This window comes from Oncorhynchus masou, chromosome 25 (genome assembly GCF_036934945.1).
Source record: "Oncorhynchus masou masou isolate Uvic2021 chromosome 25, UVic_Omas_1.1, whole genome shotgun sequence".
Lineage (NCBI taxonomy): Eukaryota > Metazoa > Chordata > Actinopteri > Salmoniformes > Salmonidae > Oncorhynchus > Oncorhynchus masou.
In genome coordinates, this window is record NC_088236.1 from 22,664,219 (window position 1) to 22,677,714 (window position 13,496).

At 42.9% G+C, this 13,496-nt stretch overlaps 1 protein-coding gene across 13 annotated transcripts in view; it reads right to left on the minus strand.

Annotated features, from left to right (window-relative positions):
- LOC135513920 (splicing regulator ARVCF-like) overlaps positions 1-13,496 on the minus strand; it is a 411,972-nt gene that overhangs the window by 41,686 nt on the left and 356,790 nt on the right. For 9 of the 13 annotated variants that reach the window (XM_064936936.1, XM_064936938.1, XM_064936941.1 and 6 more), the window contains 4 exons: positions 7,362-7,479; positions 6,964-7,135; positions 3,468-3,485; positions 2,708-2,779 (listed from right to left, as the gene is read on the minus strand). In XM_064936936.1, coding sequence (XP_064793008.1) covers positions 2,708-2,779; positions 3,468-3,485; positions 6,964-7,135; positions 7,362-7,479 — 380 coding nt within the window. The remainder of the gene's footprint in view (positions 1-2,707; positions 2,780-3,467; positions 3,486-6,963; positions 7,136-7,361; positions 7,480-13,496) is intronic. The other 4 variants (XM_064936939.1, XM_064936935.1, XM_064936942.1 and 1 more) reach the window with 2 other exon arrangements.

Sequence of the window (13,496 nt, forward strand, 5' to 3'; positions counted from 1 at the left end):
ACGCACGCACACGCACGCGCACACTCCCACACCGTACTTGACCTTTCCTCAAAGCAAAAGGTTTAACGTTGTGCCGTTTCAATTAACGTTGGGGTGAGTGTTCCATCATCTTGCTGGCTGACACACTCTCTCTCTCTCCCTAATGAAATGCTTTCTTCTTTCAGAGTTCTTAATTACTTTGTTCCAGCGCCTCTGTTCTCCTCTCAGGGACCATGAATAATGCAATAACAGGAACTTTGGAAGTCCTTTAATGATCTATGTTCTATCAACAGCACCTCTTTATAGTGCAATCAGGCAGGGACAATTAGTTATACACAGAAAAACAAACTCATAGTGAATTCAAAATTATGTCCCTGAAATTATTCATGTCCATAACGTCTTCCTCCACGCCCTCATCCGGGTGCAGACCAATCACTACTAGTGTGTGTGTATGTGTGAGTGAGTTTGTGTTTCAATACACTGCTGGAGACCTATATCTCACGCTGGGTATTACCGTAATTATAGACTCCTGCATGTTGGTAAGTGATGTTGAAATAAACATGAAATCTCCCACAAATCTGTCCCTGTTATTTCAGCTCCGCCAGTGCATTTGGGGAGAAGAGTTGTCCTATCCCCACATTCTCTAAAATAAACAAGGGGGAAATACAATGAATTTACACTGTACGTGAAAGTACATACACAGTACACAGGATTATCATAGACAAATAAACAGTGTAGGTGAGTGTAATATCCTATTTGAATTATCATGGGTAGACAACAGCTGCCATCCTACTACTGTAGCTACTATAAAAGGATGAATCCAGTTGAGCAATAATCCAAGTTTGACATACTTAGTGCCACCGTAGCTTTACCTGTCATCATGTTAATCCGTTTACTTCACACCACATTTACATAATGTATATGTAGTACAGGTAAACACCAAAAAAAATCATGTTTTCATCCTCATGCATGAAATATAGCAACTTCTCTCCCAAACACGCATCATCTCAACACTATATCCCTAGATGAAATCACAGCAGTGAAGCAAGACAAGAGGGGGGATTATTTCTGAATGTGTGCCATTGAAACTTGATCAAATTGCAGCCAGCCAATTGCTACTTTCTAGTGAGTGCAGCCAGTGTTGCAGCTAGCCTAGCATGCCTAGCACTTCCAGTGAGTGCAGCCTGTGTTGCAGCTAGCCTAGCACTTCCAGTGAGTGCAGCCTGTAGTGCAGCTAGCCTAGCATGCCTAGCACTTCCAGTGAGTCCAGCTTGTGTTGCAGCTAGCCTAGGGTGCCTAGCGCGTCCAGTGACTGCAACCTATGGAACATGCTAATTATCCTCCTCACAGCTCTTCTGCTTACTTGATTTTAGAGTGATAAAAAGGAGGCAGAATCGGCTTACCTCTGTAAAGCACCGTAATTAATTGTAATCTAATTTAGCTTGCTAATGTGGCTAATTGTAGCCACATAGGAAGTGCTATTGACCGAATGGTTGCCATTAGACATGAGGAAGGCACTGATGTGTGAATACCTCAGCCCACAACATACACACATATCTCTCTCAACTGCTATATGCAGACAGAATAACACAGGTGAGTGCGCACACACACACAAACACACCCAAGCAAACACCCACAAAGGCAGAGCAGAAAGGGATTTGTTGTGGTGGCTGCATGCCAATGTTGTTTGACTGTAGCAACTGGTTGAGGTGTTTATTCTTTAGAAAGGCGAGGAGAAAAGGGCGAAGATGGAAACGTTTCTGCACAGAGACACAAGACAAGTACTCATTAAATCAGTAGAAGGAACAGTACAACAGTAAACAACCTATATTTATTGTATCAAAAGCTCCAGATGGTAGACCAGTACAGCAGTACAGCAAACCGCTTCATCGTGGCATAACATTCCTCAAGTGTATTAGAAATAAGCAGTACATGTAGGGACTCATGTTATAAGTAAACAATTTTGATAAGACATTGCTTAGAGTATCAGTTTATTCTTAAAGTAGGCCTATAGACATATAAAGACTTGGGAAGATGAATCTTTGAGTTTGGTGCAAGCTCAGCTAAAGAGAGGGGAATACTGCAACAGTCCCCTGTCTGTTGGTCCTCTCAGGTTCTGTATCTACAGTGGGCTAGGTTAATCATAGCCAGGTTCAACAGTAGAGAGACTTGGAGAGGCTGGAAGAGACTCACTTCCTACACAGCTGCTTTACCTCACAAGATGACCCACTTGCTTACACCATTGTAACTATTTGTGTCCCTGAAACTCATAGGCTACAGAACATGAAACATTGGCTGCTATTCAACTCTCATGTAAAGCAGCACGAATGCTTGGGAGTGCTTCACAAATGGCCTGGGATCTCTGCTAGCAAAGGCGTTGTTATCATATCAACCCAGCTAAAGACATCAAATCAGCAGCAGTCATCTGTCAAGGTGGCAATTTAAGAAGTAACAAAAATTAAATGGCACCCTACGCCACTCTAGCATGTGTAAGCAAGTGCAACACTTGAGATCCTTCCAGTCAGACCAAACCATCCATGATAAGCCGATTTATTTATTGGTAGCATTATTGTCAAAACAAGGCTAATTTGGTAATTTCTCTTGAAATTACATTTGACAGAAAGTCAATGGCAGTCATGGATTTGGGATGTTCTCCCTTTCAGTGACAAGAAAAGGATCAACAGGTTGAAGTTGAACTAAGTAAACCTCATTGACAGAACAAGCCTACCTTTTGTGGGTTCTGTGCGCTTGGGTAGATCCAGCGTATCGTAGTTTTTGTCATTCTCGCCGTTTTTTCTGGCTGGATAGAGCCAGAGAGAACATATGTAAATGCCACATTCAGAGACAACCTGACAGAGTTCACTGACAATGTCCTAGAGACAATGCAGGACCACACACACACACGCGCAGATGAACACACACGCATGCATGCACAGACACATGCACACAGAAACATGCATCACTGCACACACAAGTCTAGTAGCAGCCCTTCCCAGAGATGGCAGGTGGAAATCCCCTTTAATAATGCAGGGAGGGTAATGGAGCCAGGTGACTACAGAAGGGCCAGCTAATGAACCTCTCTCCATCCATATCCTCAACAGGGAGGGGACATGCCTATGTCACTATGTGAGACTCAACCGTTAACATTTCAAACATAACTTACCAGCAGGCTGAGGGGAAACTGCACTGCAGTCTAAAGCTGGGACTAAAAACTAGAGCCCAGGTTCTTTTTCACTACCCAGACTTACCCGTCTTACCTGGCCCTCCCCTACCTCTACCCCCGAGATTAGGCTGGGTTTGGATTACTAACACCATGACGTTGGGGGGCATGATGAAAGAGGTAGAACTTCAGTAAGGGTGCAGCAAATAAAGAGGGGAACACCTGAAGTCCTTCAAACCTTTTGGAGGAGATCCAAACTACTAATGCTACAGTAGCTATAAGGGGAGGGATGAGAGGGTGTGCTAAGTCAAGACATGAGGACACTCACCTTGATTAAACCATTCCTCTATAGTTAGCCAAGGAAGCAGCAGCAATGCCAAAAACACAAGCAGGGAGAAGAGAAGAGTAAATGATAAAATAGGTTGTGAGGATTAGAGGTGACAATAACAAGTAAACACTTCAGTCAACTTGGGGCTGTACATTTGAGAGAGAGAGAGAGAGAGAGAGAGGGGGGGGGCGGGGGTTGTATGTTTGAAAGAAATCAAGGGAGGGAAAGGAGAAATAGAGTCAGTAGTGCTGAGCGATAGTGGTTCAGTTTCGGTTAGAGTATTACAAAACTACCACAGTTTACAATTTCGGTTTCAATTATTATTTTAACCTCTTGTGTGTAGGGGGCAGTATTTTGATGTTTGGATGAAAAATGTACCCATATTAAACTGCCTATTTCTCAGGCCCAGAATCTAGAATATGCATATAATTGTCAGATTAGGATAGAAAACACTCTAAAGTTTCCAAAACTGTCAGAATATTGTCTGTGAGTATAACAGAACTGATATTTCAGGCGAAAACCCGAGGAAAATCTAACCAGGAAGTGGCTTCTATTTTGAAAGTTCCACGTTCCATAGCCTGCCTTCGCTCCATTTAAAGGGATATAAACCAGATTCCTTTTCCTATGGCTTCCCCATTGTGTGAACAGTCTTTAGACATAGTTTCAGGCTTTTATTTTGAAAAATGAGAGAGAAAGATCACATCTCGTCATTGTATGGCTGGGTGCCAGTGATTGGGTACACTGCCCTGTGTAGGGTGCTGTCTTTCAGATGGGACGTTAAATGGGTGTCCTGACTCTCTGAGGTCATTAAAGATCCCATGGCACTTATTGTAAGAGTAGGGGTGTTAACCCCAGTGTCCTGGCTAAATTCCCCATCTGGCCCCCCCCCCCCTGTAACTATTCCCCAGGTCATTGCTGCAAATGGGAATGTGTTCTCAGTTAACTTATCTGGTAAAATAATGGATAAATAACTTTTGGAATTTTCGTCTGCGATGTCATGACCACTCGAGCCTGTTGATTTCTGAACATAACGCACCAACCAAATGGAGGTATTTTGGATATAAAAATAATCTTTATGGAACAAAAGGAACATTTATTGTGTAACTGGGAGCCTCGTGAGTGCAAACTTCTGAAGATCATCAAAGGTAAGCCATTTAATTTATTGCTTTTCTGACTTTCGTGACCAATCTACTTGGCTGCTAGCCGTTTGTGAGATGTGCTTACATAAACGCTTGGTATGCTTTCGCCAAAAAGCTTTATTGAAATCTGACAAGCCAGGTGTTAACAACAAGCTAAGCTGTGTTTTGCTTTTTGCACTTGTGATTTCATGAAAATTAAATAATTTTAGTGATTTAATTTGGCGCTCTGCAATTCGCCGGTGGTTGACAAATATGATCCCGCTAACGGGATGGGTGCATATATAAATTATGAAATAATGACATTACACTTATTTTTGAGCTTTTTAATGGACGTTCCACAGCCAACAATAATGAACATTCAATTGCCAAAACATAGAAAATATTCCCTTCTCTGTCAGGTCCACATTGGGACCATCAATAGAAAAATTGGAAATTACTATGAAATAATATAATATTTCAGTTGTGTATATTACTTAGTTTTTATTTTATTATTTTATTATTTGTAATTCCTTAAAGTCATCATCTCATCTGGGTTTAAGCAGTAGCAGCCAAACAACCAGACAACGTAATCTCTGTACTCCCCATACTCTTCTGTCTTTAGTCATCTTATTTAGCTAGGCTAGCTGCAGAGCTGTCTGACAAAATCCAGAAATTACCAGAAAGGTGAGATTTTTTCCTTTTTTGGAGTAAGACGCACAAGACAAATAATTACATTTGGGGATTACGTAGATTACATTTTCCATTACATTTAACTGGTTTTAATCGCTCAGCACTAAGAGGCAGAGGGAAAGAAAGAGAGCAAGAGAGAGAGTGGGGGAATATAAGGAAAGAAACAAGTATATAGGTTAAAAGTAGACAAGCGGAGAGTAAATCCCATTAGCACCCCACAGGTATTCTTTTGGGACAGTGCTCAAAGAGGCTGTGGTGTCAGTGTGCTCAGCTCATTATAGAAAAAAAGTGTGTGGTCTAACTTTACTATCCATTTGTGTTCCAAAAGTCCTCAGAAGAATAGTAAAACAAGGAACATTTGGGGACATTTCGCCAGTAATAAAAAGGAAAAATTGTATTTTAGGTTTAGGGGTTAGGGTTACGGTTAGGGTTAGGATTAGGAGTTAGGGTTAGGTTTAGGGTTAGGTGTTTGGGGTTAAGGTTAGGGAAAATAGGATTTTGGATGGGACTACATTTTTTGGTCCCCACTTGGATAGTAAAACCAATGTGCGTGTGTGTATCACTACACTGTAGTGCCACAAACGAGGAGAGAGAGGGTCAGTCACTGCCACATAAGGCACTAAGCCAGCCACACATAACAGCACAGGAATATAGGAATCAAGAATAAAAAGAGAAATGCAAAAAGCAACCATTAGCATTCACTAAATAAGTTGGCCTGAAGCGTCAATTTATGGTAATGGCTCTAACGGCAAGTGTCAGAATTCGAGGGGGGTAATTTAGAGCGTTTATCATGTAAATAATTGCTGTGAAAGACTGTTGTCTAAACAGCTCTCCTGAAAGATCCAACTCCCCTTCCAGCACTCATGCTGGTTTTATAGGGCCGTTTTTAGCTTTTTTTAATGTAGGCTATCTCTCCTTCAAAGTACACCTCAAGGGCCTGGGAAGGCTAAACACACCTAATTAACTGCTATGTACAATAGAAGCCCACTGGCTAATTCGCTTGAGATTGTCATCTATGTTATTAATCTGTAAACACACACACTTTTAGACACATGCTCCAGTGCTTTCTTGGCCTCTAAATCATTGGCGTCCCTCTCTGGACCCTGAGGGGTGAAAGGTCAGTGAAATTGGGTCTCACATCATTGGCTAAGTGATTAATTTCCATCATTATTTGTTGTGGGAGAGGGAGCTCTGCTTGTTGTTCAGCCATTAGTCAGCCAGTGATTGAGAGGTGGCAAATATACGAATGACATACTGTATCTGTTTAGGACCAGAGGTAGCCTATACTAAATACTGTAACTGTCTAGGGAGAATAGAGCTCTAAAGAGCTGAAGAACTGTGTGATAGGCTTGGGTACATACAGTTAACTATACAAACGGACATGGCCCATTTTGCAAATAGCATACAGGTTTAGATTCCATTGTAACTGAATGCTAAATAAGGAGAAAAGTGAGATTTTTTTCTGTATTGTTGTTAATAGGTGCTTCCTACAGATCAGTCATCACTGGCGGTCCATGGAAGAGACTTGTTTTGGGACTGGGTCTACGTTTTTGGACTGGGCCTACATTTTGAAGCTGGGCCTACATTTTGAAGCTGGGCCTACGTTTTGGAACTGGGCCTACGTTTTGGAACTGGGCCTATGTCTTGGGACTGGGCCTCGCGAGTCTCCCTCTGTTTGGTCCTCTTACCTTTGGCCTTCTTCCCGCCAAAGCAGCCTGCATCATCCTTCTTCTTCCTCTGAGGGCCCGCAGAGCCCGGGGCCTGCAGAACGGACGGGTCTGTGAACTTCTCGGCCCCTGGGATCTCTTTGTGAACGTGGTAAGACAGGTTCCTCATGATACACACACAGTTCTCCACAGACTGGTGGGGGGATAGAGGTAGAGGGAGGGACAATGTCAATTCAAACATATACAGATTGATCAAGCAATATGATATGAAAGGGACTGGTTATTTTCTAGGAAATTAGATGGAGAACAGCAAAACTCAGCAGTTAAGAGATCCGCATCCACGGTATTAAATGTCTCCAATGAACAGATGACATATTGGCAATGCAGATACAGTAATATCGGTCGGTTTGGAGGCTCACCTTGTTGTCCATGTCTTTCTTGCCCACAGCTGACTGCAAGGCGTGCAGCAGAGCATCCACAAGCCCCTCACACTCCCTTAGTCTGCGCCTTGCCTCGGCCCCGTCCGAACTCACATTCCTGGGGTAGAGAAGGCAGAGAGACAGGGAGGTTAAAGAGACCAAGATACACAGGTCAGAGAAACAGAAAACACAACCTCATGTTTTAAAGACCAAAAGCATTTAAAAAAGCAAAAGCATTTAAAAAGCATCAAGAGTATGAACAGCTAGGTAGACTTGCAAATGGAACTTGCGGATTCTTCATTCCAAATCAGACTAATGTAAATTGAACAAAAATATAAACACAACATGCAACAACAAATATTTTATTGAATTACAGTTCATATAATAAAATCAGTCCATTAAAATAAATTAATTAGGCCATCATCTATGGATTTCACATGACTGGGAATACAGATTTGCATCTGTTGGTCACAGATACCTTTAAAAAAGGGTAGAGGCATGGAACAGAAAACCAGTCAGTATCTGGTGTCACCACCATTTGCCTCATGCAGCACAACACATCTCCTTCGCATAGGGTTGATCAGGTTGTTGATTGTGGCCTGTGGAATGTTGTCCCAATCCAAATCAAATCAAATCCAATTGTATTGGTCACATACACATCGTTATCAGATATTAATGCGAGTGTTACGAAATGCTTGTGCTTCTAGTTCCGACAGTGCAGTAATATCTACCAAGTAATCTAACAATTATCCAACAACTACCTAATACACACAAATCTAAAGGGGTGACTGAGAATATGTACATATACAGTGGAGCAAAAAAGTATTTAGTCAGCCACATATTGTGCAAGTTCTCCCACTTAAAAAGATGAGAGAGGAATGTAATTTTCATCATAGGTACACTTCAACTATGACAGACAAAATGAGGAAAAAAAATCCAGAAAATCATATTGTAGGATTTTTAATTAATTTATTTGCAAATTATGGTGGAAAATACTCCCTGTTCACGCAGACATGGGTGAACAGGGAGTACAGGAGGGGGCTGAGCACCCACCCTTGTGGGGCCCGAGTGTTGAGGGTCAGCGAAGTGGAGATGTTTCCTACGTTCACCACCTGGAAGCGGCTCATCAGAAAGTGCAGTACCCAATTGCACAGGGCGGGGTTGAGACCCAGGGCCTCATGCTTAATGATGAGCTTGGAGGGTACTATGGTGTTGAATGCTGAGCTGTAGTCAATGAACAGCATTCTTACATAGGTATTCCTATTGTCCAGATGGGATTGGGCAGTGTGCAGAGTGATGGCGATTGCATCGTCTGTGGACCTGTTGGGGCGGTATGCAAACTGAAGTGGGACTAGGGTGGCAGGTAAGGTGGAGATGATATGATCCTTGACTAATCTCTCAAAGAACTTCATGATGTCAGAAGTGAGTGCTACGTGGCGGTAGTCATTTAGTTCAGTTATCGTTGCCTTCTTGGGTACAGGAACAATGGTGGCCATTAGCAGACCGGGATAGGGAGCGATTGAATATGTCGTTATACACACCAGCCAGCTGGTCTGTGCATGCTCTGAGGATGTGGCTAGGGATGCCGTCTGTGCCAGCAGTCTTGCGAGGGTTAACATGTTTAAATGTCTTACATACCTCAGCCACGGAGAAGAGGAGAGGGGGGCGCAGTCCTTGTTAGTAGGCTGCGACGGTGGCACTGTATTATCCTCAAAGCGGGCAAAGAAGGTGTTTAGTTTGTCTGGAAGCTAGATGTCGGTGTTTGTAACGTGGCTGGTTTGAATTTTTTTGTCCGCAATTTCCTGTAGACCCTGCCACATATGTCTCGTGTCTGAGCCGTTGAATTGCGACTCCACTTTGTCCTTATACTGACATTTCGCTTGTTTGATTGCCTTGCAGAGAGAATAACTACACTGTTTATATTCTGCCATATTCCCAGTCCTCTTTCCATGGTTAAATGCGGTGGTTCGCACTTTCAGTTTTGCGCGAATGCCGCCATCCAGCCACGATTTCTGGTTAAGGTAGGTTTTAATAGTCACAGTGGGTACAACATCTTCTATGCACTTCCTTATAAACTCACTTAACCTGTTGAAACTCCCCATCCCGGATCCGGGATCGTGACTAAAGCCTCAGGCTCATTAGCATAACGCAACGTTAACGATTTCTGAAAATCGCAAATAAAATGAAAATAATGCGCCTGCTCTCAAGCTTAGCCTTTTCTTAACAACACTGTCATCTCAGATTTTCAAAATATGCTTTTGAACCATGGCAATTGACTAATTTGTGTAAGAGTATGCTAAGCTAGCTTAGCATTTTGAGTAGCATTTAGCACGCAACATTTTCACAAAAACCAGATAACCAAATAAATAAAATCATTTACCTTTGAAGAGCTTCGGATGTTTTCAATGAGGAGACTCTCAGTTACATACCAAATGCGCAGTTTTTCCTGAAAGCGTCTGTGTGTAGGAGAAATCGTTCCGTTTTGTACATCACATTTGGCTACCGAAACGAACCGAAAATTCAGTCACCTACAACGTCAAACTTTTTCCGAATTAACTCCATAATATCGACCGAAACATGGCAAACGTTGTTTGGAATCAATCCTCAAGGTGTTTTTTCACATATCTCTTCATTGATATATCATTCGTGGAAGCCTGCATTCTCCTCTGAATTCTGTGGAAAAATACTTGCAGCTGACTTTTGCGCACCAATTTCGGCGCAGGACACCGGGCGGACACGTGGTAAATGTGGTCTCTTATGGTCAATCTTCCAATGATATGCCTACAAATACGTCACAATGCTGCAGACACCTTGGGGAAACGACAGAAAGGGCAGACTTACTCCTCTCGCATTCACAGCCATATAAGGAGACAATGGAAAACAGAGCCTCAAAAATCATGCTCATTTCCTGGATGCCGTCTCATCTTGGTTTTGCCTGAAGCTCACGTTCTAGGGCACGCACAGAAAATATCTTTGCAGTTCTGGACACGTCAGAGTGTTTTCTTTCGAAAGCTATCAATTATATGCATAGTCGAGCATCTTTTTGTGACAAAATATCTTGTTTAAAACGGGAACGTTTTTCATCCAAAAATGAAATTGCGCCCCTAGAGTTTCAACAGGTTAACAAATCAGCGTATAGATCGATGTTATTCGCTGAGGCTGCTCTGAACATTTCCCAGTCTGCGTGATCAAAACAATCTTGAAGCGTGGATTCCGATTGGTCAGACCAGCGTTGAATGGTTTTAGTCACAGGTATATCCTGTTTGAGTTTCTGTCTATAAGACGGTAGGAGCAAGATGGAGTCATGGTCAGATTTGCCGAAGGGAGGGCGAGGGAGGGCCTTGTATGCATCACGGAAGTTAGAGTAGCAGTGATCGAGTGTATTGCCTGTGCAAATTTGCTTTTTTTAAATCCACAGCTACAATAAATGCAGCCTCAGTATATATGGTTTCCAGTTTACATAGAGTTCAGTGAAGTTCCTTCGGGGCTGTCGTGGTGTCTGCTTGAGGGGGTTTACACACAGCCATGATGATAACTGACAATAATTATCTTGGGAGATAATATGGCCGGCATTTGATTGTAAAAAATTCTAGGTTCGCTGAGAAAAAGGATTTGAGTTCCTGTATGTTGTTGGGATTACACCATGAGTCATTAATCATGAAGCATACACCCCCGTCCCTTCTTCTGCCCAGAGAGGTTTTTATCTCTGTCGCATGAAGAACCCTGGTTTGCTGAACCGACTCCGACAACGTATCCCGAGAGAGTAATGTTTCCGTGAAACAGAGAATGTTACAATCTCTGATGTCTCTCTGGAAGGCAACCCTTGCTCTAATTTAGTCTACCTTGTTGTCAAGAGACTGGACATTGGCGTGTAGTATACTCAGAAGTGGTGGGCAGTGTACGCCTACGGAGCCTGACCAGGAGGCCGCTCCGTCTGCCTCTTCTGCGGCAATGTTGTTTTGGGTCGGCTTCTAGGATTAGATCCACTGTCTTGGGTGGTGGTCCGAACAAAGGATCCGCTTCGGGAAAGTCGTAATCCTCGTATTCCTGGTCGTAATGTTAGTAAGTTGACATCGCTCTTATATCCAATAGTTCTTCCCAGCTGTATGTAATAACGCTTAAGATTTTCTGGGCTAACAATGTAAAACACAATATACTGCATAGTGTACTAAGGACTCGAAGCGAAGCGGCCATCTCTGTCGGCGTCATCTTAATTCCTCTTCAATGGCTGTCCGAAGTTTCTGGAAATTGTCGGGAACTGGAACACGTCGATCGAGAGCATCCCAAACACGCTCAATGTGTGACATGTCTGGCAAGTATGCAGCCCATGGAAGAACTGGGACATTTTCAGCTTCCAGGAATTGTCTACAAATTCTTGCGACATGGGGCCATGCATTATCATGCTGAAACATGAGGTGATGGCGGCAGATGAATGGCATGACAATGGGCCTCAGGATCTCGTCACGGTATCTATGCATTCAAATTGCCATCGATAAAATGCTTTCTGTTAGTTGTCCATAGATTATGCCTGCCCATACCATCACCCCACCACCACCATGGCGCACTCGTTGATGTCAGCAAACCACTCGCCCACACGACGCCATACAAGTGGACTTTGGTTGTGAGGCTGGTTGGATGTACTGCCAATTTCTCTAAAACGACATTGGAGGCGGCATATGTTAGAGAAATTAATATTAAATTATCTGGCAACAGTTCTGGTGAACATTCCTGCAGTCAGTATGCCAATGAACGCCCCCTCAAAATTTGAGACATCTGTGACATTGTGTTGTGTGACAAAACTGCACATTTTAGAGACGCCTTTTATTGTCCACAGCACAAGGCGCACCTATGTAATGATTATGTTGTTTAATCAGCTTCTTCATATGCCACACCTGTCAGGTGGATGGATTATCTTGGCAAAGGAGAAATGCTTACTAACAGGGCCGTAAACAAGTTTGAGAGAAATATATTTTTTTGTGCATATGAAACATTTCTGGGATCTTTTATTTCAGCTCATGAAACATGGGATGAACACTTTACATGTTGGTTTATATTTTTGTTCAGTGTAGTTTGAGTGAATACAACCTACAACGAGGCTCTGTATAGGCCTTTTCAGAGAGTTTAGTTGTGGATAGATAGCAGGAGCTGCCAGGCTCGCTGGGGACTTCATTTAAGAATGTTTCCTTTCTGTGCCATATAATCACATTACCAACCACCCAGCAAGTCCTGGAGGAGGATGCCTGCCACCAATGTGGAGGGGTTGAGGGGGGCAGTCAAAGCCTTGCGCCCTGCCAGCATGACACACACACACACACACACACACAGTCTCTGGGGCAGACTCCATTTATCTCAGGTAGAGCCTGGGCCATTACACACTTTGGCCTAATTAAAACTAATCTATGGTAGAGAAGCAAACAGCACAGACCATCTGGGCCTCTATTCCCAAGTCATAAAACATCCGTTTTGGCCCAGAGAAATCACTTCCACCCATAACGACCACCAAGGTGCATCCAACAGGGATTGATTTGAAGGAAGAGTTGTGTGTGTGGTTGTTTGTGTGCGCTTACAGTAGGTGTATGTTTGGGCCGACATACAAAGTGGGATATGCGTTTTTTATTGGCAGGCATTTTATTGTTGCTTTTTCTAGAAAGCACATATATTGTGGGTGTCAATTTGTGCATGTGTGTGTGTGTTTCAATGTCAATCTTTATGTGTGAGGGTGTGTGTGAGAGAGAATGTGTGTGAGGGTGTGTGAGAGAGTGTGTGTGTCTGAGGGTCCATTCTGTGTGTCCATTGGGTGGCCCGTATATCAACTGCCCGGTCCCAGGGGTTAGTCATGGTGGCATGTGGCCATAAAGTGACAATAGACTGTCCTCTGACCCAATAGACTGTCCTCTGGGAGTGGGTCAGAGAGAGACAGCCTCCCTGGTGGAGACTGGTGAAATGTCCTGACCTCGGGCACCATCATGTCCCTCATCACAAGGTCATAATATATATAAAAATATAGTATTCACCCCCCTTGGATTTCTTCACGTTTTATTGTGTTTCAGAGAGAGATTCAAATTACATTTTTTTCAATGATCTATACAAAATACTCTAATGTCAATGTGGAAGAAAAAGTATATATTTTTTAAG